We start from the raw sequence: 26517 nt of genomic DNA, 5'->3' as shown, positions 1-26517 counted from the left end.
TCAACACCATTTTTCAGTGTTAGGCAATAGATTAACAACGTTTTTAAAGCTAAACATGACACATATCTTTTGGGAGAAACTCACCCGGGATGAATGAAACACTTATATGGGAGTATAGTCTCAAATGATCTCCCTTCCTTCTGCAGTTATACAGTGTAACAACCTATTCTAGATCCCATGTGTTCCATACTGGGTTCTACACTGTGTATTGTTCTGGGATAAGGTGTAATGATTATTTAAAGACTGTCGCCTGGGGCGGTGCCGCGGATGCGGTGTCCATTATAGACAGAGATAGAAAGTTAAACATTAACATAGTAATGGAATCATACAGTTCTCGTTTACCGACAGCGAAACATTTCCGTTAATTCATCTGATGTGGCTTTTAGTGAAGTTAAATTGGACATTATAATAACAGCATTATAAAGTTGTCTCGTTAATTAAGTTAACTTACCATTCTGATAGATAGCTGATAGTTGGTTTGATTCGAAGAAAGATCGTTCTGTCTGAAGAGAAACACAGAACAGAATCACTGACTAATTTACAAGCCAAAAGCTTCAAACGCCTCAAAAACTTTTCCACGTTTAAAGTCATGGAAAATAGTCACAGATTCATAAAACAGACGGAGTTAGAGAATATAAGGTATTCTCTTTTGCAACAGCCACAGCTCGCCATTATCTGCTAAAATCCTGTTGTATCTCTCCGCATCCGTGTTGATAAATGATCCCAACTACAATCACAGTCCAGGTTAAACACATCACCTGGTTCAGCAGAATAACCTCGTCAACAACTCTTCAACTAACGATCTGATGTCGAGCGGTGGAAACTTACCGGAGGAGGTCTGCACCGGAGCTCGCAGTAAAGAGAGGGCGAGAAAGAGAGAGGAACCGGTAGAAAGAGTGGAAAAACGAGTCCGCTGCGAGTGAACAGAGACACACCCTGTATGACTAAACAGCTCGGGTTCAGCGCCTCGGTAGACCGGGAGATGACGTGTTTAATCCCAAAACTATTTACACGATTTCAACGTCGTAGTGGTGAAGCAAACGGGTTGTGGACTTGTCCGCGGTGTAAAACCATCTCATTCAAAACAAACACACGGATAAACAACTTCATCAACCAGCTGCTAGTGATGACAGTGGAGGATGGTGTGTTCAATCTGTCTCCATAGAAACCGTGCAGGTTTACCTGAACAGGTGACAAGAGGTGGAGGAGAGGAGGAGGGAAAGCGGGGGTTTCTTTATTTTTAATATTTTCTACATGGTAGAATAATAGCAAAGACATCATAACTATTAAATAACACACATGGAATCATGTAGAAATCAAAACAGTCGCGCAGAGACCGACATGGCCTTGCGTGCTCGTAGTGAACATTTTACAGCTTCCTTCAATGCGCTGTGCTCTCCTGACGCCAAATAATCAACACTTCTTTGTGGTCAGTAAACCCATGGAATATGGTGTCAATAATAATATCAAAATATATGAACAAGTAGAAATTACAAGTGCATAACTACAGCGCAATTTTCCATGAAGAAAAATGTTGGCAAAAGTATTTGTATCATTATTCTGTTGCAATGTTTTTATAACCATAAACCATGTCCAATATTTGATTGGCAATAAAAAAAAAAGGTTAATGTTGACGTTGATCACGTTACTGCCAACAAATGTGATCTAGTCATGCTACCACACTGTGCAGTTCTAAGACAATCCACAGGGTGGCAGCCTAGACCACAAATTCATGTTTTGCATGAAATAATAATTGAGTTAAAGTGCAATATAGCAGGATTGGGATTTTAGGCTGCCCTCCTGTGGATTATGTTGGAACTGCGTCAATATAAATGAGCAGTAGGTATTATAACAGTGGAGTGGAGGGGGGAACTTATAACAGTGGAGTGGAGGGGGGAACTTATAACAGTGGAGTGGAGGGGGAACTTATAACAGTGGAGTGGAGGGGGAACTTATAACAGTGGAGTGGAGGGGGAACTTATAACAGTGGAGTGGAGGGGGGAACTTATAACAGTGGAGTGGAGGGGGGAACTTATAACAGTGGAGTGGAGGGGGGAACTTATAACAGTGGAGTGGAGGGGGGACACAGATCCTTTTTGCAAATATTATGTACAAACTCAGGCACCAAACACGTTGAAAACCAACTTTATAATGTTTGTGGTAATAAATCACAGATTCCACAGTCAATTAGCTACAGGACAATATTTATACCTATTTAACTAAACAAATACACCCCCTCCAACCCCTTAGTAGTAACAACACTTCACAGTTTTACACACATGTACAGACCAGCATACAGTCCTTTCCCCAACTAAATAATTCACAACGTTTGCAAGTTATATTACACAGTAGCGGGATGTTAGTCCATTCAGTGGCCGTCATTCAGGACAGGTGGGCAGATCCCATCTGTTTTCAGCCCCACTTGTTCAGCTATAAAAAATATCAATATAAATGTTGTTGTTTTGGTGCCGGTTTTGCAGGTAATTTAGGCATTAATACGTGTCACATATCAGTTTGCAAACAATGTAAAAATATTTCTGTTAATAAAGCTGCATACAAACATGGTTTGTTTTTGTTTTCTTGAGTAAAGCAGCTCCAAAATGCAGGGGTTTCAGCCTCGCTCAGTGCTTTCTGTGCTTAACTGCGTTGCAAAGCAATCACTAGCCTGCTATTCAGTGGAGAGGGTGTGTGGTCCAAGTCTGGGTTTAAGGGTTTCTTTGCCAAGCTTAAAATAATAATAATTTGGGCACTGTACTGCAGCGCTAGCTGTGCCACCGGAGACCCTGGGTTCGTGCCCAGGCTCTGTCGTAACCGGCCGCGACCGGGAGGTCCGTGGGACGAAGCAGAATTGGCCCAGCGTCGTCCCGGTTAGGGAGGGCTTGGCCGGTAGGGATATCCTTGTCTCATCGCGCACCAGCGACTCCTGTGGTGTTTCCTCCAACACATTGGTGCGGCTTCCGGGTGCGCGGGTTGTATTTCGGAGGACACATGCCGGGAGAAAAAGGGGTCAAATTAAAAATATATATATAAATAAATAATAATAATAATAATCATTCAACATCATGGGCCATAAAAGGTTGAATACATTGGCCATGCTGTCAATCCAACTGGAAACTCGGAACTGGGAAATCTCAGACTTCAGAGAGTTCAAGACAACTGGGAACTGGGAAATCTCAGACTTCAGGGAGTTCAAGACAACTGGGAACTGGGAAATCTCAGACTTCAGGTAGTTCAAGACAACTGGGAACTGGGAAATCTCAGACTTCAGGGAGTTCAAGACAACTGGGAACTGGGAAATCTCAGACTTCAGGGAGTTCAAGACAACTGGGAACTGGGAAATCTCAGACTTCAGAGAGTTCAAGACAACTGGGAACGGGGAAATCTCAGACTTCCGGGAGTTCAAGACAACTGGGAACGGGGAAATCTCAGACTTCAGGGAGTTCAAGACAACTGGGAACGGGGAAATCTCAGACTTCAGGGAGTTCAAGACAACTGGGAACGGGGAAATCTCAGACTTCAGGGAGTTCAAGACAACTGGGAACTGGGAAATCTCAGACTTCAGGGAGTTCAAGACAACTGGGAACTCAGAAAACAACCAGCTGGGAAACTACGGTCATCCAGCTTCAAAGTCGGGAGCTTGGGCCTCTTTCTAGAGCTCCGACCTCCGACCTCCCTGACATCATCACGATTCAACCTTGTTTCTTCAGAGTTCCCAGTTGTAGATAGTTAAATTGACTGTGTCCGTCCTAACTCGCTCATTAATGTCTTCATCTAAATGACGGATGGCCTCTTATCCGCTCGCCGTCCCCTTATGCCATAGTTTGTACATCTCCATTGTCAGTAGAAACTACATTTGTTTAAGCAAGTCAGTCATATCAGCTATGTTTTTTTTAAAGGCAGTAAATGAGACTGAATGAACTGTTTGGCTGCCAGACAAGGATCTGCTGATAACCAGGTGTAGTGGTGTTAAGGTGTTGGGACTCTGCTGATAACCAGGTGTAGCAGTGGTAAGGTGTTGGGACTCTGCTGATAACCAGGTGTAACAGTGGTAAGGTGTTGGGACTCTGATGATAACCAGGTATAGTGGTGTTAAGGTGTTGGGACTCTGCTGATAACCAGGTGTAGCTGTGGTAAGGTGTTGGGACTCTGCTGATAACCAGGTGTAGTGGTGTTAAGGTGTTGGGACTCTGCTGATAGCCAGGTGTAGCAGTGGTAAGGTGTTAGGACTCTGCTGATAACCAGGTGTAGCAGTGGTAAGGTGTTGGGACTCTGCTGATAGCCTGGTGTAGTAGTGGTAAGGTGTTGGGACTCTGCTGATAACCAGGTGTAACAGTGGTAAGGTGTTGGGACTCTGCTGATAGCCAGGTGTAGTGGTGTTAAGGTGTTGGGTCTCTGCTGATAACCAGGTGTAACAGTGGTAAGGTGTTGGGACTCTGCTGATAACCAGGTGTAACAGTGGTAAGGTGTTGGGACTCTGCTGATAACCAGGTGTAGCAGTGGTAAGGTGTTGGGACTCTGGTGATAACCAGGTGTAACAGTGGTAAGGTGTTGGGACTCTGCTGATAACCAGGTGTAACAGTGGTAAGGTGTTGGGACTCTGCTGATAGCCAGGTGTAGCAGTGGTAAGGTGTTGGGACTCTGCTGATAACCAGGTGTAACAGTGGTAAGGTGTTGGGACTCTGCTGATAACCAGGTGTAATAGTGGTAAGGTGTTGGGACTCTGCTGATAACCAGGTGTAACAGTGGTAAGGTGTTGGGACTCTGCTGATAACCAGGTGTAACAGTGGTAAGGTGTTGGGACTCTGCTGATAACCAGGTGTAATAGTGGTAAGGTGTTGGGACTCTGCTGATAACCAGGTGTAACAGTGGTAAGGTGTTGGGACTCTGCTGATAACCAGGTGTAACAGTGGTAAGGTGTTGGGACTCTGCTGATAACCAGGTGTAGCAGTGGTAAGGTGTTGGGACTCTGCTGATAACCAGGTGTAGCAGTGGTAAGGTGTTGGGACTCTGCTGATAACCAGGTGTAACAGTGGTAAGGTGTTGGGACTCTGATGATAACCAGGTGTAGTGGTGTTAAGGTGTTGGGACTCTGCTGATAACCAGGTGTAGCAGTGGTAAGGTGTTGGGACTCTGCTGATAACCAGGTGTAGCAGTGGTAAGGTGTTGGGACTCTGCTGATAGCCAGGTGTAGTGGTGTTAAGGTGTTGGGACTCTGCTGATAACCAGGTGTAGCAGTGGTAAGGTGTTGGGACTCTGCTGATAGCCAGGTGTAGTGGTGTTAAGGTGTTGGGACTCTGCTGATAACCAGGTGTAGCAGTGGTAAGGTGTTGGGACTCTGCTGATAACCAGGTGTAGCAGTGGTAAGGTGTTGGGACTCTGCTGATAACCAGGTGTAGCAGTGGTAAGGTGTTGGGACTCTGCTGATAACCAGGTGTAACAGTGGTAAGGTGTTGGGACTCTGCTGATAGCCAGGTGTAACAGTGGTAAGGTGTTGGGACTCTGCTGATAACCAGGTGTAGCAGTGGTAAGGTGTTGGGACTCTGCTGATAACCAGGTGTAGCAGTGGTAAGGTGTTGGGACTCTGCTGATAACCAGGTGTAGCAGTGGTAAGGTGTTGGGACTCTGCTGTTGGGACTCTGCTGATAACCAGGTGTAGCAGTGGTAAGGTGTTGGGACTCTGCTGATAACCAGGTGTAACAGTGGTAAGGTGTTGGGACTCTGCTGATAGACAGGTGTAACAGTGGTAAGGTGTTGGGACTCTGCTGATAGACAGGTGTAACAGTGGTAAGGTGTTGGGACTCTGCTGATAACCAGGTGTAACAGTGGTAAGGTGTTGGGACTCTGCTGATAGCCAGGTGTAGTGGTGTTAAGGTGTTGGGACTCTGCTGATAACCAGGTGTAACAGTGGTAAGGTGTTGGGACTCTGCTGATAGCCAGGTGTAGTGGTGTTAAGGTGTTGGGTCTCTGCTGATAACCAGGTGTAGCAGTGGTAAGGTGTTGGGACTCTGCTGATAACCAGGTGTAACAGTGGTAAGGTGTTGGGTCTCTGCTGATAACCAGGTGTAGCAGTGGTAGGGTGTTGGGACTCTGCTGTTGGGACAGCTTTATGCTGGCCCTAATAGCTTGTGGGCACCGTTTGTCACCGTTATAGTGCAATTCATGTAGTGTTGTGTTGTGGATTTGCTGGCATGCATTTAAAAAGTGTTTGGGAGGTTGTCCCACCAAGATGAACATACTAAAATTGCCACTGTCTTTCTCTCTCACTCTTCTCTCTCTTTCTCTCTCTCTCTCTCTCTCTCTCTCTCTCTCTCTCTCTCTCTCTCTCTCTCTCTCTCTCTCTCTCTTTCTTTCTCTCTTCATCTCTTTCTCTCTCTTTCTCCTCTCTCTCTCTCTCTTCCCTCTCTCTCTCTCTCTCTCTCTCTCTCTCTCCCCCTTCTCCCTCTCCCTCTCTCTCACTCTCTCTCACTCTCTTCATCTCTTTCTCTCTCACTCTTCCTCTTTCTCTCTTCATCTCTTTCTCTCTCACTCTTCCTCTCTCTTTCTCTCTCTCTCTCTCTCTTTCTTTCTCTCTTCATCTCTTTCTCTCTCTCTCTCCCTCTCTCTCTCTCTTCCCCTCTCTCTCTTCCCCTCTCTCTCTCTCTCGCTCTCTCTCTCTCGCTCTCCCTCCCTCCCTCCCCCTCCCTCCCTCCCTCCCTCCCTCCCATAATGTGGTTTTTCCAACAGCAAGGCTCAGATCAACGGGGCCGTTTCGCCATAGAGGAGTTAAAGAATTTAATGGAACGCAGACTGTGGGGGATGGAAAATGAACGCTGGATGGCCTCACATTCAACACGTCTGATCTAACATAGTCCATCATTATTTATATATTGTAACAGGCCCACTGTGTGGTTACGAAAGTCCCATTTTGATATATTTGGCTGTTTTCGCTGCATAACATTTAGAAGCTGTCCCCTTTCAGGTTTAGTAGAAGCTGTCTGCTAAATGCTAACTCCTGGTAGCTTAGCTAGCATGCAGAAATCGGTGGTGGTCCTAGTCAAAGTTGTTTTGCAGTTGATTGGTGATGATGACACGAACGTGTGTTGGGGTTGACATCCATACAGGACTTATACTCTGATTTTTACCTCAACATAGTGTGAAATACACATGTAATCAGTAGCCTAAATGAAGGCTAATTTAGCTGGGGGTCAATTAAGAAATTGGGGATCTTTCCCCTGTGTGTTTCCATGGCGTTTCCATTGTTTTGGTCGAGTTCCGTTGACCTCTTGACCACATCTATTGTTTATTAAAAACTGGGTTGTTTGAGACCTGAATTCTGATTGGCTGAAAGCCGTGGTATATCAGACCGTATACCACAGGTATGACAAAACAGATATTTTTACTGGTAACCAGTTTATAATACCAATAAGGCACGTTGAGGGTTTGTGGGACATGACCCATATACCACGGCTAAGGGCTGTGTCCGGAACAGCTCTTAGCCGTGGTATATTGGCCATATACCACACCTCCTCCTTATTGCTTAATTAAAGTTGTTCTTTATAGTATCTAAATAAACATGTCTCCAACCCCCATATCACACCCTCACTAACATCATATGTGTGTTCATTGAATAATCAATTAGAGAGAGAGACTGATAATTACATTCATTTCGTACTGTACATATCCACCAGATGAATCATTTCGTACTGTTCATATCCACCAGATGAATCATTTTGTACTGTTCATATCCACCAGATGAATCAATTTGTACTGTTCATATCCACCAGATGAATCATTTCGTACTGTTCATATCCACCAGATGAATCATTTCGTACTGTTCATATCCACCAGATGAATCATTTTGTACTGTTCATATCCACCAGATGAATCAATTTGTACTGTTCATATCCACCAGATGAATCATTTCGTACTGTTCATATCCACCAGATGAATCAATTTGTACTGTTCATATCCACCAGATGAATCATTTCGTACTGTTCATATCCACCAGATGAATCATTTCGTACAGTTCATATCCACCAGATGAATCATTTCGTACTGTTCATATCCACTGGATGAATCATTTCGTACTGTTCATATCCACTGGATGAATCATGACCAAGTTGTTTCCTGTTTCAATCATGTCTTTGATCACGTTCGTGTGTCAAACAAAAAACACTGTAATGATGCAGATGATGATTGGTTGACGATAGAGCCTCCAACAATGCATGTGATGATTGGTTGACGATAGAGCCTCCAACAATGCATGTGATGATTGGTTGACGATAGAGCCTCCAACAATGCATGTGATGATTGGTTGACGATAGAGCCTCCAACAATGCATGTGATGATTGGTTGACGATAGAGCCTCCAACAATGCATGTGATGATTTGTTGACGATAGAGCCTCCAACAATGCAGGTGATGATTGGTTGACGATAGAGCCTCCAACAATGCAGGTGATGATTGGTTGACGTAGAGCCTCCAACAATGCAGGTGATGATTGGTTGATGATAGAGCCTCCAACAATGCAGGTGATGATTGGTTGACGATAGAGCCTCCAACAATGCAGGTGATGATTGGTTGACGATAGAGCCTCCAACAATGCATGTGATGATTGGTTAACGATAGAGCCTCCAACAATGCAGGTAATGATTGGTTGACGATAGAGCCTCCAACAATGCAGGTGATGATTGGTTGACGATAGAGCCTCCAACAATGCAGGTGATGATTGGTTGACGATAGAGCCTCCAACAATGCAGGTGATGATTGGTTGACGATAGAGCCTCTGTCACGAATAGTACCGACGTTGGCTCCCCTTCTGGTTCGGTTGGCGCTCGGCGGACGACCGCCGGTCTACTAGCTGCCACCGATCCTTTGTTCTGTGTTCGTTTGGTTTTGTCTAATTGGTTTCACCTGTTCCTTGTTTGGTTGTTAGGGTGGGGTTATTTAAATTGGTTTAGCCCGCTTCTGTTTGTGCGGGCTTGTTCTATTGTATTTGTGAAGGTTATTGAAGGTTGAAGGCGCTGTTCACTGAGGCGCTGGTGTTGGCGCATCCGGACCCTTCTTTGGCGTTCATAGTAGAGGTGGACGCATCCGAGGCTGGGGTTGGAGCAGTGCTCTCACAGCGCTCGGGTACGCCACCGAAGCTCCGCCCCTGTGCTTTTTTTCGAAGAAGCTTGGGCCAGCGGAGCGGAATTATGATGTGGGGGACAGGGAGTTGTTGGCTATGGTTAAGGCTCTGAAGGTATGGAGACACTGGCTTGAGGGGGCTAAGCACCCTTTTCTCATCTGGACTGACCACCGTAACCTGGAGTACATCCGATCAGCTAGGAGACTGAATCCTCGTCAGGCAAGGTGGGCCATGTATTTCTCCAGATTTCGTTTTACAATCTCGTCAGGTTCCCTCAACACTAAGGCCGACGCGCTGTCCCGCCTCTATGACTCTGAGGACCGGTCCATCGATCCTACTCCCATCATTCCGGCGGCTAAGCTGGTGGCACCAGTAGTATGGGATGTGGACGCGGACATCGAGCGGGCGCTAAGGGTGGAACCTGCGCCTCCACAGTGTCTGGAGGGTCGTAGGTACGTGCCGCTCGCTGTTCGTGATCAATTGATTCGATGGGCTCATAGTCTACCCTCGTTGGGTCACCCGGGTATTTCGAGGGGCCAAGCTTCCTGCCATCCAGGACCTCTATACCAGGCGATGTCAGAGGAAGGCCCAGTACATCACTGGGGCCAAGCTTCCTGCCATCCAGGACCTCTATACCAGGCGGTGTCAGAGGAAGGCCCTATAGAGGGTGGTACGTACGGCCCAGTACATCACTGGGGCCAAGCTTCCTGCCATCCAGGACCTCTATACTAGGCGATGTCAGAGGAAGGCCCTATAGAGGGTGGTACGTACGGCCCAGTACATCACTGGGGCCAAGCTTCCTGCCATCCAGGACCTCTACACCAGGCGATGTCAGAGGAAGGCACGAAAAATTGTCAAAGACTCCAGCCATCCTAGTCATAGACTGCCCTCTCTGCTACCACTCGGGAAGTGGTACCGGAGCGCCAAGTCTAGGTCCAAGAGGCTTCTAAATAGCTTATACCCCCCCAAGGCATAAGACTCCTGAACATCTAGTCAAATGGCTATGCAGACTATTTGCATTGCCCCCCCTCTTTTACACTGCTGCTACTCTCTGTTATTTTCTATGCATAGTCACCTTAATAACTCTACCTACAGTACATGTACATATTACCTCCATTACCTTGTCTAACCGGTGCCCCTGACTCTGTACCGTAATACCCTGTATATAGCCTCCACATTGACTCTGTACCGTAATACCCTGTATATAGCCTCCACATTGACTCTGTACCGTAATACCCTGTATATAGTCTCCACATTGACTCAGTACCGTAATACCCTGTATATAGCCTCCACATTGACTCTGTACCGTAACACCCTGTATATAGCCTCCACATTGACTCTGTACCGGTACCCCCTGTATATAGCCTCCACATTGACTCTGTACCCTAATACCCTGTATATAGCCTCCACATTGACTCTGTACCGGTACCCCCTGTATATAGCCTCCACATTGACTCTGTACCCTAATACCCTGTATATAGCCTCCACATTGACTCTGTACTGTAATACCCTGTATATAGCCTCCACATTGACTCTGTACCGTAACACCCTGTATATAGCCTCCACATTGACTGTATATACAGGGTATTACCCTGACTCTGTACCATAATACCCTGTATATAGCCTCCACATTGACTCTGTACCATAATACCCTGTATATAGCCTCAACATTGACTCTGTACCGGTACCCCTGTATATAGCCTCCACATTGACTCTGTACCGTAATACCCTGTATATAGCCTCCACATTGACTCTGTACCGTAATACCCTGTATATAGCCTCCACATTGGCTCTGTACCGTAATACCCTGTATATAGCCTCCACATTGACTCTGTACTGTAATACCCTGTATATAGCCTCCACATTGACTCTGTACCGTAATACCCTGTATATAGTCTCCACATTGACTCTGTACCCGGTACCCCTGTATATAGTCTCCACATTGACTCTGTACCGGTACCCCCTGTATATAGTCTCCACATTGACTCTGTACCGGTACCCCCTGTATATAGCCTCCACATTGACTCTCTACCTGTACCCCCTGTTTATAGTCTCCACATTGACTCTGTACCGGTACCCCCTGTACCGGTACCCCCAGCATTTCACTGTGAGGTCTACACCTGTTGTTTAAGGGCTGGTCAGTCTGCATTTCACTATGAGGTCTACACCTGTTGGTTAAGGGCTGGGCAGTCAGCATTTAACTGTGAGGTCTACACCTGTTGGTTAAGGGCTGGTCAGTCAGCATTTCACTGTGAGGTCTACACCTGTTGGTTCAGGGCTGGTCAGTTAGCATTTCACTGTGAGGTCTACACCTGTTGGTTAAGGGCTGGTCAGTCAGCATTTCACTGTGAGGTCTACACCTGTTGGTTAAGGGCTGGTCAGTCAGCATTTCACTGTGAGGTCTACACCTGTTGTATTTGGCGCATGTGACTAATACAATTTGATTTGATTTGTTTGACTCCGTTCCATTAATTCCATTTCAGCCATTACGATGAGCCCGTCCTCCTATAGCTCCTCCCACCAGCCTCCTCTATTGGCTACATTTAAATTGGGGAAGCCCCCATTTAGACCTCACAGTGAATGGGGCTGCCCAATACTACCTTTTGGGCCGCTAGAGGCTTCTATCATTCTCTATGGTAAAGAGCAACTACAACCTTTTGGGCCGCTAGAGGCTTCTATCATTCTCTATGATAAAGAGCAACTACAACCTTTTGGGCCGCTAGAGGCTTCTATCATTCTCTATGATAAAGAGCAACTACAACATTTTGCAGTTGTCTGCAGTCAAAACATCATGACTTTCCATCACATGATTTTTGTAAAGTTCATGCAGTGAACGGCTATGTTCGAGAGGATCAAAAAACGCAAAGTATCATGGGTATCATTGGGACTGACTGATCTACAAATAACGAGTCATCATTTATGATTCAAGGTGATTTGTAGATCAGTCAGTCGGCAGTCGTGTTGGTGCTCTCGAACACGGCCATGATGTAGGCACAAGTCAGGTCCATTTCTATCCCCCCTAACGCAACCTACGAAAGACTTGACCATCTGACAAAAGTGATCTGCTCGAACGTGCCCATTACCCACCCGACTCTCAGCTGCGCTACTGAGGCGTCCACTGTTGTGTCGGGCTTGGACCAGTCCACCTTCTAGACTGCTCGTTAAAACTACACAGAACACCTCACACACATCTCTCTCTCACCTCACCTCCAATACTTCACTGTAATATGTATTGTCTTGTTTACAGACGAGGCGAGGCTACGGGAGGATCTATTGGCTTTTTCTCCTGTTCTCGTCCACCCCCGCCGAACGGCACAATGGAATATGACTGGCAGCATATGAAGCGGGTGGACGGTGGCAGTGTGATCATATCCCCAAATCAGCAGCTGCTTGCGACAGAGCGGATTTGACAACATACCGATATACGGGACCGAACCTTACCGAACAGAATGGAGTGGCAACCAATGGAGATCAACCCGGAGGTAGAGAACCATCATAATAAATGTGGTTTTAATACGTATCATATACGTATCAAGACTGAGACGTAAAATACGCAGCTTCTCGGTTCTAACGGTCTCTCACTGTCTAAATAATGTATATTTTCTCTTTGTCTGTCTGTGTTTCAGATGCTGAACAAGGTGTGTATTTAATATCGCTGAGTCATAAGCGATATGACAGTTGTGTATATGACGTTACAACCAGACAACAGGACATTATAACCAACAGGTGGGTTATTATGGACCTGGCTCGGTCTGGAGTTAGAAATACAAGTATGGATCAGATTATCATCTGAACAGCAGCGCGACAGAGGTACACGAGATGAACCTGCTGTTAGAAAATACCATTTCCCTCGTATACTACCGTCCGTCTCCCCGGTAGCATCTCTGCCACGCTGCGCCTGGTGCCTCACCCGGTGTCTAGGATACAGGGTGTGGTCTGATGGAAGGATGGAGAGAGAGAGCGACTAAAGACCAACTTGTCTCTGGCTCTGATTTGAAGTTCATCGCTATTCATTTGGGACAGACTGCCGTGCGGCCATAATGTTCTGATAAAGAAGTTAGATCAGCTGAGATGCTAAACGCGAGTGATTATAATAATATTTATTATAATATTATTGATTTGAGGCCTGTTCTGCCGAGTCATCATGGACATTTTAGTGTCCATTACCGTGTAGAGTTTCAATTCGGGCTCAACAAACCATCTCTGAGTTCTACCCTCTACCTAACGGACATTTAACTGCTCTGTAAATCACATTTGATTGGTCACATACACATTTTAGCAGTTATTGCGGGTGTCGCGAAATGCTTGTGTCCCTACAGCCAACAGTGCCGTAATATCTTAACAATTCACCCATCTAAAAGTAAAATAACAGCATTAATACATATAACAATATTAGGATGAGCAATGTCGGGTGGCATTGACTAAAATACTGTAGAATAGATTATGGTACATGCATATGATATAAGCAAAGCATTAGGTAATCATTATTAAAGTGACCAGTGATTCCATGTATATAGGACAGCAGCCTCTAAGGTGCAGGGTTGAGTAACCGGGTGGTGGCTATTTAACAGTCTGATGGCCTGGAGATAGATGCTGTTTATCAGTCTCTCGGTCCCTGCTTTGATGCATCTGTACTGACCTCGCCTTCTGGATGATAGCGGGGTGAACAGGCAGTGGCTCGGGTGGTTGTTCTCCTTGATGATCTTTATGGCCTTCCTGTGACATCGGGTGGTGTAGGTATCCTGGAGGGCAGGTAGTTTGCCCCTGGTGATGCGTTGTGCCGACCTCACTACCCTCTGGAGAGCCTTACGGTTGTGGGCGGAGCAGTTGCCGTACCAGGTGGTGATGCTCTCAATTGTGCATCTGTAAAAGTTTTAGGGGGCCAAGCCAAATTTCTTCATCCTCTTGAGGTTAAAGAGGCTCTGTTGCGCCTTCATCACCACACTGTCTGTGAGGGTGAACCATTTCAGATTGTCAGTGATGTGTACGCAGAGCAACTTGATAGTTTAGGCTTACGTTCTACTGTGTATATACACAGAGTATAGTGTTGTCATTGACTGGGTGAGTTCCAGATACACTGTCTAGATGGTCTGGGTGTTCTAGTCTAGCCTGTTGGTGTTGAGCTGTGTCCTGGTTGTTCTGATCTAGCCTGTTGGTGTTGAGCTGTGTCCTGGTTGGTCTGATCTAGCCTGTTGGTGGTGAGCTGTGTCCTGGTTGGTCGGATCTAGCCTGTTGGTGTTGAGCTGTGTCCTGGTTGGTCGGATCTAGCCTGTTGGTGTTGAGCTGTGTCCTGGTTGGTCTCTAGAGACTGATAGGAAACCTTTCTGTTAACGTTCTTTTTGACTGTTGCAGGTGCTCAGTGGGCTGGGGGTGTGTGGTAGCTGGGGCTTCGTGGATGTGTTGGGGCTGGAGGATGAGGGAGTGTCTTCAGTACCTTCTCCCAGCTGCGCCCTCATGCTGCTCTTCCCTCTGACACAACAGGTAACCAATGATCTAGCAGTATCTTTATTACATTGGAAATATGTAGCGCAGTGATGTGGTGCAAACTCTCTTCTGGGGACCCCTAGGTGATGAACATTTAGTTTTTTTTTTGCTCTAGTAGCTTGATTTGATTATTTTAATCTCCTGTGTAGTACTAGGGCAAAACCCAGATTGTGCAACCCCTGGGGTCCCAGGACACTAAACCTCAGCCCTGGGGTCCCAGGACACTAAACCTCAGCCCTGGGGTCCCAGGACACTAAACCTCAGCCCTGGGGTCCCAGGACACTAAACCTCAGCCCTGGGGTCCCAGGACACTAAACCTCAGCCCTGGGGTCCCAGGACACTAAACCTCAGCCCTGGGGTCCCAGGACACTAAACCTCAGCCCTGGGGTCCCAGGACACTAAACCTCAGCCCTGGGGTCCCAGGACACTAAACCTCAGCCCTGGGGTCCCAGGACACTAAACCTCAGCCCTGGGGTCCCAGGACACTAAACCTCAGCCCTGGGGTCCCAGGGCTGTTTGAGAGACTGATGTAGCATGATGATGACAACGGCGTGTGTTTCAGCACGAGTCGTTCCGGCAGCAGCAGGCTGGGAAGGTGTCGGGGGGTACTGACCTCTACTTCCTGAAACAGACGGTGGTCAACTCCTGTGGCACCGTGGCTCTGCTGCACGCAGTCGCCAACAACCCCACCCACATTGAGTATGGTGAGTAGAAACGGGTCCTGCATGGAGCCAAGATAGAGGGGGATGACGAATACCCACACTTGTGTTTGTAATAGTAGGCTGATTGGGTATGTGAAAATAGAATGTTTATAGTATGTGATATTTAGAACATGTAGTGATGTCATAGACAGTGCTTTACAGCTAAAAAAAATTACTTCCTCTATTGAGGAAGAGACTGGTCCTTATCTAGTAGAATTCACTGAATATTGAGGAAGAGACTGGTCTTTATCTAGTAGAATTCACTTCCTCTATTGAGGAAGAGACTGGTCTTTATCTAGTAGAATTCACTTCCTCTATTGAGGAAGAGACTGGTCTTTATCTAGTAGAATTCACTGAACTCTATTGAGGAAGAGACTGGTCTTTTCATAATCAGTTGATGATTAGATCCGAGGACTGACTATCAACCAAAACAATTGCTGATTAGATGAAGCCTTCTCAGTGTGGATGAGGGTAGGATGTTGATGTGCTGCTTACTGAATATATTTATACTAAACACTACATTCTAAATAGTATGTAGTATGATTAGTACACAGTATGTAGTTTTACAAAGTAGTAGGGAAGCCAGATTCAGACAGGACCAGTGTGTAACAGCTCTCTCTGTGCCAGATGGTGACTCTGCTCTGAAGAAGTTTCTAGATGAGACGGCTGACATGACCCCCGCCCAGCGAGCCACACACCTGGAGAACAACCAGGTAACACACACATTCACAGTGATCGACACACACAGTAATACACTCATGCACACACCTTGGCTATGTCCCAATTACCACTCCTTCCTCCCAAAGTGTGTACTTGTTCTATGGTGGGAACTCCCTCTAGCCAAAGCTTCCTCCACTAATCCTCGATCTGTAGTGAACGAGTCCGTACGTCAGGAGAAGGTAGAATGATTGGGGGACACCTCACTTCCTTAACTGGAAATATGGGAAGATCCATGTCAGAAATCCACGAGAGGGGTTAGAACCCGGTGTTGTGAGGCGTGACTTGCTTTACACATCAAACCAATCAAATACCTGGCTTGGGAGGAGCTCCGAAGGTGTTCACAGGGTAGTGCCGTAGGAGTTACCCTGACGACTAACATGTCAACAGAACAGGCACTGTGACTAAACATTTGGACTGCTCACAGCTACCCTGACGACTAACATGTCATAACCCATGGTGGGCCTGTAGTGTAGATAGGCCTGTAGTGTAGGTAGACCTACACATATAACCTATGGTGGGCCTGTAGTGTAGATAGGCCTGTAGTGTAGTTAGACCCTACACCTATAACCCATGTTGGGCCTGTAGTGTAGGTAGACCCTACACATATAACCCATGGTAGGCCTGTAGTGTAGATAGACCCTACACATATAACCCGTGGTGTGCCTGTAGTGTAGGTAGACCTACACATACAGTGGGACAGAAAAGTATTTAGTCAGCCATCAATTGTGCAAGTTCTCCCACTTAAGATGAGAGAGGCCTGTAATTTTCATCATAGGTACACTTCAACTGTGACCAACAAAATGAGAGAAAAAAAATCCACAAAATCACATTGTAGGATTTGTAATGAATTTATTTGCAAATTATGGTGGAAAATAAGTATTTGGTCAATAACAAAAGTTTATCTCAATACTTTGTTATATATTCTTTGTTGGCAATGCCAGAGGTCAAACGTTTTCTGTAAGTCTTCACAAGGTTTCCACACACTGTTGCTGGTATTTTGGCCCATTCCTCTAGAGCAGTGATGTCAGCATTCTTTGTCCTCCAAACACGACGAGTTGAGTTTTTACCAAAAAGTTCTATTTTGGTTTCATCTGACCATATGACATTCTCCCAATCTTCTTCTGGATCATCCAAATGCTCTCTAGCAAACTTCAGACGGGCCTGGACATGTACTGGCTTAAGCAGGGGGACACGTCTGGCACTGCAGGATTTGAGTCCCTGGCGGCGTAGTGTTACTGATGGTAGGCTTTGTTACTTTGGTCCCAGCTCTCTACAGGTCATTCGCTAAGTCCCCCGTGTGGTTCTGGGATTTTTGCTCACCGTTCTTGTGATCATTTTGACCCCACGGGATGAGATCTTGCGTGGAGCCCCAGATCGAGGGAGATTATCAGTGGTCTTGTATGTCTTCCATTTCCTAATAATTGCTCCCACAGTTGCTTTCTTCAAACCAAGCTGCTTACCTATTGCAGATTCAGTCTTCCCAGCCTGTTGCAGGTATACAATTTTGTTTCTGGTGTCATTTGATAGCTCTTTGGTCTTGGCCATAGTGGAGTTTGGAGTGTGACTGTTTGAGGTTGTGGACAGGTGCCATTTATACAGGTAACGAGTGGAGGACAGAGGAGCCTCTTAAAGAAGTTGTTACAGGTCTGTGCGAGCCAGAAATCTTGCTTGTTTGTAGGTGATCAAATACTTATTTTCCACCATAATTTGCAAATTCATTAAGTCCTACAATGTGATTTTCTGGAATTTCTTTTCTCATTTTGTCTGTCATAGTCTAAGTGTACCTATGATAAATTACAGGCCTCATCTTTTTAAGTGGGAGAACTTGCACAATTGGTGGCTGACTAAATACGTTTTGCCCCACTGTATAACCCAGGGCATATAGAATGTACCCTTCGTCTCTTGGGACATTCATTGGGACCTCTCTCTATCTGCAAACAGGCTTTCAAAGCTTCCATATCTGAGGACAGAAAACATCACTAACAGGCTGAATATAATTCTGTCCTCAGTTTTCCCCTCACTGAAAAGATTCCCCAGTTCATAATGTCCTCTGTCAATATGGCCTGTAGCCTGTCCTCTGTCAACATGGCCTGTCCTCTGTCAACATGGCCTGTAGCCTGTCCTCTGTCAACATGGCCTGTAGCCTGTCCTCAGTTTTCCCCTCACTGAAAAGATTCCCCAGTTCATAATGTCCTCTGTCAACATGGCCTGTAGCATGTCCTCTGTCAACATGGCCTGTAGCCTGTCCTCTGTCAACATGGCCTGTAGCCTGTCCTCTGTCAATATGGCCTGTAGCCTGTCCTCTGTCAACATGGCCTGTAGCCTGTCCTCTGTCAACATGGCCTGTAGCCTGTCCTCAGTTTTCCCCTCACTGAAAAGATTCCCCAGTTCATAATGTCCTCTGTCAACATGGCCTGTAGCCTGTCCTCTGTCAACATGGCCTGTAGCCTGTCCTCTGTCAACATGGCCTGTAGCCTGTCCTCTGTCAACATGGCCTGTAGCCTGTCCTCTGTCAACATGGCCTGTAGCCTGTCCTCTGTCAACATGGCCTGTGGCCTGTCCTCTGTCAACATGGCCTGTGGCCTGTCCTCTGTCAACATGGCCTGTGGCCTGTCCTCTGTCAACATGGCCTGTGGCCTGTCCTCTGTCAACATGGCCTGTGGCCTGTCCTCTGTCAGCATGGCCTGTAGCCTGTCCTCTGTCAATATGGCCTGTAGCCTGTCCTCTGTCAATATGGCCTGTAGCCTGTCCTCTGTCAACATGGCCTGTGGCCTGTCCTCTGTCAACATGGCCTGTGGCCTGTCCTCTGTCAATATGGCCTGTAGCCTGTGGCCTGTCCTCTGTCAACATGGCCTGTGGCCTGTCCTCTGTCAACATGGCCTGTGGCCTGTCCTTCTGTCAACATGGCCTGTGGCCTGTCTCTGTCAATATGGCCTGTAGCCTGTCCTGTCTGGTAGCCTGTCCTCTGTCAACATGGCCTGTAGCCTGTCCTCTGTCATGGGGTAGCCTGTCCTGTCTGGGTAGCCTGTCCTGTCTGGGTAGCCTGTCCTGTGTAGCCTGTCCCTTCACTGACAGCTGCCTGTTCACTCTCTTCCTTCCACCTCTTGGTTTTTGTTCTGGGTCGGCAGGTCGGTTAGTGGTTAGAGCGTTGGGCCGGTAACCGGAAGGTTGCTGGATCTAATCCAAGCTGACAAGGTAAAAATCTGTCGGTCTGCCCCTGAACAAGGCAGTTAACCCACTGTTCTCCAGTAGGCCGTCATTGTAAATAAGAATTTGTCCTTAACGGACTTGTCTAGATAAATAAATAAATAAACTGGGACTTTATTGACAGGTGTGGGCCTTTCCTACTCCTGCCTAATTAATTGAATTTACCACAGGTGGACTAAAGTTGTAAACATTTTAAGGATGATTAGTGGAAACCAAATACACCTGAGCTCCACTTCTAGTTGCCGAGCAAAGGGTCTGAATACTGGTGTAAATAAGGTATTATAAAATGTTATAAATTAGCCAAAATTTCTAAACATCTTTTTGATTTGTCAATCGGCCATTGTGTGTAGATTAATGGTGGAGAAAACAAACCATTTAATCCGTTTTAGAATAATGTAACAAAGTGTGGAGAAAGTCAAGGGGTCTGAATTCTTCCCGAATGCAGTAAGTACCTGTCTCCATATATTTGTTTAAATGTGTATGTTGCTCTCTCTTGCAGGCCATCAGAGAGGCTCATGATGAAGTGGCAGCACAGGGCCAGTGCAGGGTGAGAACACAATGCAAAATAAGGACCTCCTCAGATGTTACTTATGTATAATTTTATACTCTCTTTCTAACCCTCTTTCTCTCCCTCCCTCTTTCAGGTGGAGGCAGATAACGTGAACTTCCATTTTATCACCTTTGTCAATGTGAAAGGACAGCTTTATGAGCTGGGTGAGTGTGTGGCTGAGTCCCAGTGTTCCGCCCCGTGTCCCCAGGTGTTCCACCCCGTCTCGTCTCCCTGCCCCTTGTCCCCAGGTGTTCCACCCCGTCTCGTCTCCCTGCCCCGTGTCCCCGGGTGTTCTCTCCCCGTCTCCCGGGTGTGTATTTACACACTTTCTCTGTCTGTGACTCTGTGTAGATGGTAGGATGGAGGGACCGGTGAACCATGGAACCACCAAGGATGACTCCTTCATCAAGGTACGTTCCTCTTCCATTCATCTAATCCCAGTAGATGTGTCTAACTGTAAAGGCAGAATTTATCGCCCAACAGAGCGCAGCACAGTGTCGTTTTTCCTCACAAAAGGCGGCGGCTCGTTGTAGTGCGCCCCGACGGTCTCCCTTCCCTCCCCGACAGCCGGGAACGCGCCGTGTCGTCGTCCCTCCCGTGGGGACAGTGAGGAGGCAGCGACGCTTGATTGGTTCCTTAATCTGATCTATAAACTAGGCATGACAGTGGCCTATTTTGTATTGATAAACAAATGCGTATAATCAACAAATGTTCCAACAATAAAACCAAACAAAAATGGAACCTTATAGACTCCCAGATGTGTTTTGAGTAGAAGTATAACTAGTGATTCCAGGTTATTGGTTAAACAGCTGCAATGTGCTTTTCTCTGCGACCAAAACATGACTTCCTATTGCTAGCTGATGTGAGAGTGCATGACATCCTATTGCCAGCTGATGTGGGTGTGCATACCTTCTATTGCCAGCTGATGTGGGTGTGCCTACCTTCTATTGCCAGCTGATGTGGGAGTGCCTACCTTCTATTGCCAGCTGATGTGGGAGTGCCTACCTTCTATTGCCAGCTGATGTGGGAGTGCATACCTTCTATTGCCAGCTGATGTGGGTGTGCCTACCTTCTATTGCCAGCTGATGTGGGAGTGCCTACCTTCTATTGCCAGCTGATGTGGGAGTGCATACCTTCTATTGCCAGCTGATGTGGGTGTGCCTACCTTCTATTGCCAGCTGATGTGGGAGTGCATACCTTCTATTGCCAGCTGATGTGGGAGTGCCTACCTTCTATTGCCAGCTGATGTGGGAGTGCATACCTTCTATTGCCAGCTGATGTGGGTGTGCCTACCTTCTATTGCCAGCTGATGTGGGAGTGCCTACCTTCTATTGCCAGCTGATGTGGGAGTGCATACCTTCTATTGCCAGCTGATGTGGGTGTGCCTACCTTCTATTGCCAGCTGATGTGGGAGTGCCTACCTTCTATTGCCAGCTGATGTGGGAGTGCATACCTTCTATTGCCAGCTGATGTGGGTGTGCCTACCTTCTATTGCCAGCTGATGTGGGAGTGCCTACCTTCTATTGCCAGCTGATGTGGGAGTGCATACCTTCTATTGCCAGCTGATGTGGGAGTGCCTACCTTCTATTGCCAGCTGATGTGGGTGTGCCTACCTTCTATTGCCAGCTGATGTGGGAGTGCCTACCTTCTATTGCCAGCTGATGTGGGAGTGCATACCTTCTATTGCCAGCTGATGTGGGAGTGCATACCTTCTATTGCCAGCTGATGTGGGAGTGCCTACCTTCTATTGCCAGCTGACGTGGGAGTGCATACCTTCTATTGCCAGCTGACGTGGGAGTGCATACCTTCTATTGCCAGCTGACGTGGGAGTGCATACCTTCTATTGCTAGCTGACGTGGGAGTGCATACCTTCTATTGCTAGCTGACGTGGGAGTGCATACGTTCAAGCTGTATGTTTAAACTGGGATAATGTTGTAGTTTACACGGGCAAGTATTAGAATATTTGCCAGGGCATATTTTAATTATTAATCTGATTATTTCACAGATCTGGGAAGCTAAAGGGCTAGCTAGCTTGCTGTGTTTAGCCATACTGGAGATGTGAGAAGCTGAAAGACTAGCTATCAGGCCTGTAGCGCTATGCAGGTGACTCTTGTAGAAAGCACCAGGAATATATAGTGTGGAGAGGATGTGTTCGTTGGGATGACATCTCCCGAGAAATCATATAATATTGATGCCTGGCCAACATCTAGACGATGTAGAATGGAGTGTGTAGACATTCTACATCTGTCAGACGTCTTGCCATTGAGCTCACTGCGTCGTCCCAGTGTATCCTTTTTAACCAGAGGGTTGTGCTTGCTGGGCTGTTCGTCTAGCGTTTCGCTACACCTGCTAAATATTAGATTAATTTAGCAGAGGCTCCAGAGCCACATGGTTATAATCTCTCTCCTGTCTCTCCTCAGGATGCAGCCAGGGTGTGTCGGGGTTTTGTGGAGAGAGCAGAGGGAGAGGTCCGCTTCTCTGCTGTGGCCCTCTGTCATACCTAGAGACCCTGGAGAGGGACACACACACGAACGGGGTTTTGTGGAGAGAGCAGAGGGAGAGGTCCGCTTCTCTGCTGTGGCCCTCTGTCATACCTAGAGACCCTGGAGAGGGACACACACACACACACGAACCATGGTGTACACACACCCGGTATATAATGGAAACAGTTTGCACTCTCCAGACACACACACACCGCAGCACACACACACCGCAGCACACATGCGTAGATGGTAGTTTGCACAAGCCTGGTGTCATGTTGATGTCACTACTGCTGTACTTTCTGTCTGCTGTACTGTTATTTATTTTTCCGAGTCCGATCACCACTGAGAAAGTAGTGCCCTTACAGGGGGGAGGAGGGAGCCGGTTGATCTGCAGCCTGTGAGGTGTTCCTGTTTTTCTGCTGTCTGACTCCTCTGCTCTATTTCTAATCGCTGTTACGTCATACTACGATGTTAGGATGATGTTAGGATGACACTGTTACTGTGTTAGGATGACACTGCAACAATGCTGGCTGTGCTTTGCCTTACTGCATCTTCCTGTGCTGCTGACTGCCAATAAACAACCAAACTACACACTTCTCCGCTCCTCTGAAGTCATTAACTTCTGTAATTACTATACTGGAGTAGCTTTTCAGAGTGAAATGTTGACGTACCTTTGACTTTAGGAAGGTATTTCAGTTCTCTTTCCATCCTGATAGTTTCAAACATGTTTGATTTTACTTAAAGTAGTATCCTTACTTTAATATTTTTATATTTGACTACTTTCACTTACTACATTCCTAAAAAAAATATGTACATTTTTCCTGACATACAAAAGTCCTCATTACATTTTGAATGCTTAGCAGGACAGACAAATTGTCCAATTAACTTCCTTGTCAAGAGAATCTCTGGTAATCCCATACTGCCTCTGAGCTGGAGGACTCACTAAACAGAACATCTCTGGTCATCCCTACTGCCTCTGATCTGGGGGGGGGGGGGGCAGTTATCCCCTAGTGTGTGTGTGTGGGGGGGGGGCAGGGGGGGGCAGTTATCCCCTAGTGTGGGGGGGGGGGGGCAGTTATCCCCAAACACTTATCAATCATATTACTACTTACATCAAATTCTCGACATTTCTCTCAAAACAGTTGGATTGTTTAGCGTAAAGCTTTTGTACTTGTATATTGAACATATATTCCACTGGGGTTATAAATCTACAACTTCTTCAAAATGTCAAATGTGATCAATTTACCACAACTGTTTTGTTGAAATATCTCCAAGTTGTGATAAATAATTTGGTGACATCGTGAATTACGGGGGAGATTTACCCCCAGGGGGCAGTTACCCTGGAACCATACTATGTGTTGACCCTTTAGAACATTAGTTAAAAAATCATCTAAACGGAATTAAAAAGAAATTTGGACTCTAAAAAAACTTCCATGGACATAGTTAACTATGTAAATCATGTTAAGTAGCCTAATAATGAACCCATGTTTTGATGTGAAAACATTTGTATTTATATGAATGAATCTGTAAAAATAAAACATGTTGAAAAAAAAACCTCATTAAATAACAGAAGTCCAAAGTTATCGCTGTGGTCGTCGGACGGAATTTATCCAGATCAGAGCTGGGAGCGCGTCGCCGTGGTCACAGACGCGGTGCGGCAGCGCGTCGCCGTGGTTAGACACCGTGCGGCAGCGCGTTGCCGTGGTTACAGATGCGGTGAATCAACGCGACCTTTCTGCTTCTCTGGCGCTCGGTGGCAGCAGCGTCACGTTGTCTCGCCAGCTGACCGGGATTATAACGCCACCGTTTGTAAAATACACACACCGCCCCAACCCCCCCCCCTCCAACATTCTTCTATCCTCCCCGTCCTGCGGGCACCAGGACCGGCTGCTTGGCGTCTGTCTCGCGCCTGGCCGGTTGGAGGTTATTTTTAGTGTCCGGTTGGTTCGTGTTGCAGTGTGGGGAGTCACGATAGATAATTTTCCTCTACAGCCCAACCGGGAGACGCTCACGCCGAGTTACGGAGAATCCTGGTAGAATAACGGATATAACAGATACGGGCCCTCCGTGAGCCTAAACCGGTGGAATAACAAGCCCAGCTGTCCGGTAGGAATTAAGGGACGACATTGCCGAGCTTTTCTTAACGGAGAAAGGATATTTAAACCCCACGAACGCACCATAGCCTACTGAAGCCGTTATCAGAGATGGCCAGCACCGGGACTGAGCGCGAGGAACCTCACGTTCCCCTGGACGAACTGAGACATCCCGAGCCTGCATTCAGAGAGGCGCAGAAGTGGATCGAGGTGAGATGTCTGTGTATATAAACGGGTTATTACCAGGGTTATAAATGTTATATTACAGTAGGGGGTTATAAATGTTATATTACAGTAGGGGGTTCTGGAGACCGGGGTTATAAATGTTATATTACAGTAGGGGGTTATATTACAGTATGGGGTTATAAATGTTATATTACAGTAGGGGGTTATAAATGTTATATTACAGTAGGGGGTTATAAATGTTATATTACAGTTGGGGGTTCTGGAGACCGGGGTTATAAATGTTATATTACAGTAGGGGGTTCTAGACACTGGGGTTATAAATGTTATATTACAGTAGGGGTTATAAATGTTATATTACAGTAGGGGGTTATAAATGTTATATTACACCTGGGTAGGGGGTTATAAAGGGGGTTCTGGACTATTACTATAAATGTAGTAGTAGGGGTTCTGGACTGGAGACCTGGGACTGAGGGGATAGCCTATAAATGTACTGTTGCCCTGTCACCTGTTGTCTGGCAGGGTGTCCGGTTACAACTTGACTAGAAGGCACAATGTGGGACATTACTGCTGCGTGATGAAGTGTGTGTGTGTGTGTGTGTGTGTGTGTGTGTGTGTGTGTGTGTTTGAGTGAAACTAAGAGAATATTATCTAGTAAGGGATGGAACTTACTAGAATAGTATCTCTCCGTTCCTCTCGGTGGCCATGTTTGGTTTGTCTGAAGACACCTGGAGAGAGAAACCCGTTCCCCCTGAGCGCATGCACCAGAACCCCGCCTCCCGCAGGCGAGAGCCAGGAGATTCCGGATGGTAGCCATGGCAGTGAAAATGTGGACTAGTATTCACGCACATGGCTCTCTCTGTGATGTTTACAATCAATCATGTCGTTTCAGTGACTTCTGTGTGTGTCGAGGGGGTGGGTCTTGTTATTATGAGTAGATCTACATGGTAACCTGTTTTCCACCATCTGATTGGTGGACAGCGACTGAGTGAAGTCAGCTAGTTCAACACTTCCTGTCTCAACCAGAGATCATGAGGATGATGATGGTATCTTTGGTATCTTGTCAATCACCACCTTCACACACACACACCTTAGCCAAATACATTTAAACTCTGTTTTTCCCAATTCCTGACATTTAGTCCAAGTAAAAATTATCTTTCTTAGGTCAGTTAGGATCACCACTTTATTTTAAGAATGTGAAATGTCAGAATAGTAGAGAGAATGATTTATTTCAGCTTTTATTTCTTTCATCACATTCCCAGTGGGTCAGAAGTTTACATACACTCAATTAGTATTTGGTAGCATTGTCTTTAATTTTTTAAAACTTGGGTCAAACATTTCAGGTAGCTTTCCATAAGCTTCCCACAATAAGTTGGGTGAATTTTGGCCCATTCCTCCTGATAGAGCTGGTGTAACCGAGTCAGGTTTGTAGGCCTCCTTGCTCACACACGCTTTTTCAGTTCTGCCCATACATTTTCTATGGGATTGAGGTCAGGGCTTTGTGATGGCCACTCAAATACCTTGACTTTGTTGTCTTTAAGCCGTTTTGCCACAACTTTGGAAGTATTCTTGGGGTCATTGTCCATTTGGGCCTTCGAAATTAGGCTCAAGTTTCTAAACGATATCATAACCGCCATCGATAAGAGACATTACTGTGCAGCCGTATTCATTGATCTGGCCAAGGCTTTCGACTCAATCACCACATCACCACTGTCAATCACCACATCCTCATCGGCAGACTCGACAGCCTTGGTTTCTCAAATGACTGCTTCGTCTGGTTCACCAACTACTTCTCTGATAGAGTTCAGTGTGTCAAATCGGAGGGCATGTTGTCTGGACCTCTGACAGTCTCTATGGGTGTGCCACAGGGTTCAATTCTCGGGCCGACTCTCTTTTCTGTATACATCAATAATGTCGCTCTTGCTGCTGGTGAGTCTCTGATCCACCTCTACGCAGACAACACCATTCTGTATACTTCTGGCCCGTCT

The 26517-nt window shown here is 46.4% G+C and overlaps 3 protein-coding genes across 4 annotated transcripts in view; 2 read left to right on the top strand and 1 right to left on the bottom strand.

Annotated features, from left to right (window-relative positions):
• The window catches only part of LOC135507251 (annexin A5-like), a 32625-nt gene extending 31572 nt beyond the window's left edge, over positions 1 to 1053 (bottom strand). Inside the window, exons 1-2 of one of the 2 annotated variants that reach the window (XM_064926847.1) lie at positions 829 to 1053; positions 452 to 503 (exon numbers count right to left, since the gene is read on the bottom strand). In XM_064926847.1, coding sequence (XP_064782919.1) covers positions 452 to 454 — 3 coding nt within the window. In that variant the 5' untranslated portion in view covers positions 455 to 503; positions 829 to 1053. Of the gene's footprint in view, positions 1 to 451; positions 504 to 758; positions 784 to 828 lie in introns of those variants that run through there. The other variant, XM_064926848.1, reaches the window with a different exon arrangement.
• Positions 1054 to 12464: 11411 nt separating this feature from the next.
• Positions 12465 to 22849, top strand: LOC135507254 (ubiquitin carboxyl-terminal hydrolase isozyme L1-like). The gene is made up of 9 exons (XM_064926854.1): positions 12465 to 12590; positions 12735 to 12746; positions 14461 to 14589; positions 15155 to 15296; positions 15921 to 16006; positions 19720 to 19767; positions 19865 to 19934; positions 20122 to 20180; positions 22191 to 22849. The coding sequence occupies exons 1-9, from the start codon at positions 12558 to 12560 to the stop codon at positions 22272 to 22274; spliced, it is 663 nt and encodes a 220-aa protein (XP_064782926.1). The 5' UTR covers positions 12465 to 12557; the 3' UTR covers positions 22275 to 22849.
• Positions 22850 to 24174: 1325 nt separating this feature from the next.
• Positions 24175 to 26517, top strand: part of LOC135507248 (LIM and calponin homology domains-containing protein 1-like) — a 114150-nt gene continuing 111807 nt past the window's right edge. Inside the window, exon 1 of the mRNA XM_064926844.1 lies at positions 24175 to 24556. Coding sequence (XP_064782916.1) covers positions 24458 to 24556 — 99 coding nt within the window. The 5' untranslated portion in view covers positions 24175 to 24457. The remainder of the gene's footprint in view (positions 24557 to 26517) is intronic.

This window comes from Oncorhynchus masou, chromosome 20, assembly GCF_036934945.1.
Source record: "Oncorhynchus masou masou isolate Uvic2021 chromosome 20, UVic_Omas_1.1, whole genome shotgun sequence".
NCBI lineage: Eukaryota > Metazoa > Chordata > Actinopteri > Salmoniformes > Salmonidae > Oncorhynchus > Oncorhynchus masou.
This window is presented reverse-complemented; position numbering and strand designations above follow the sequence as displayed.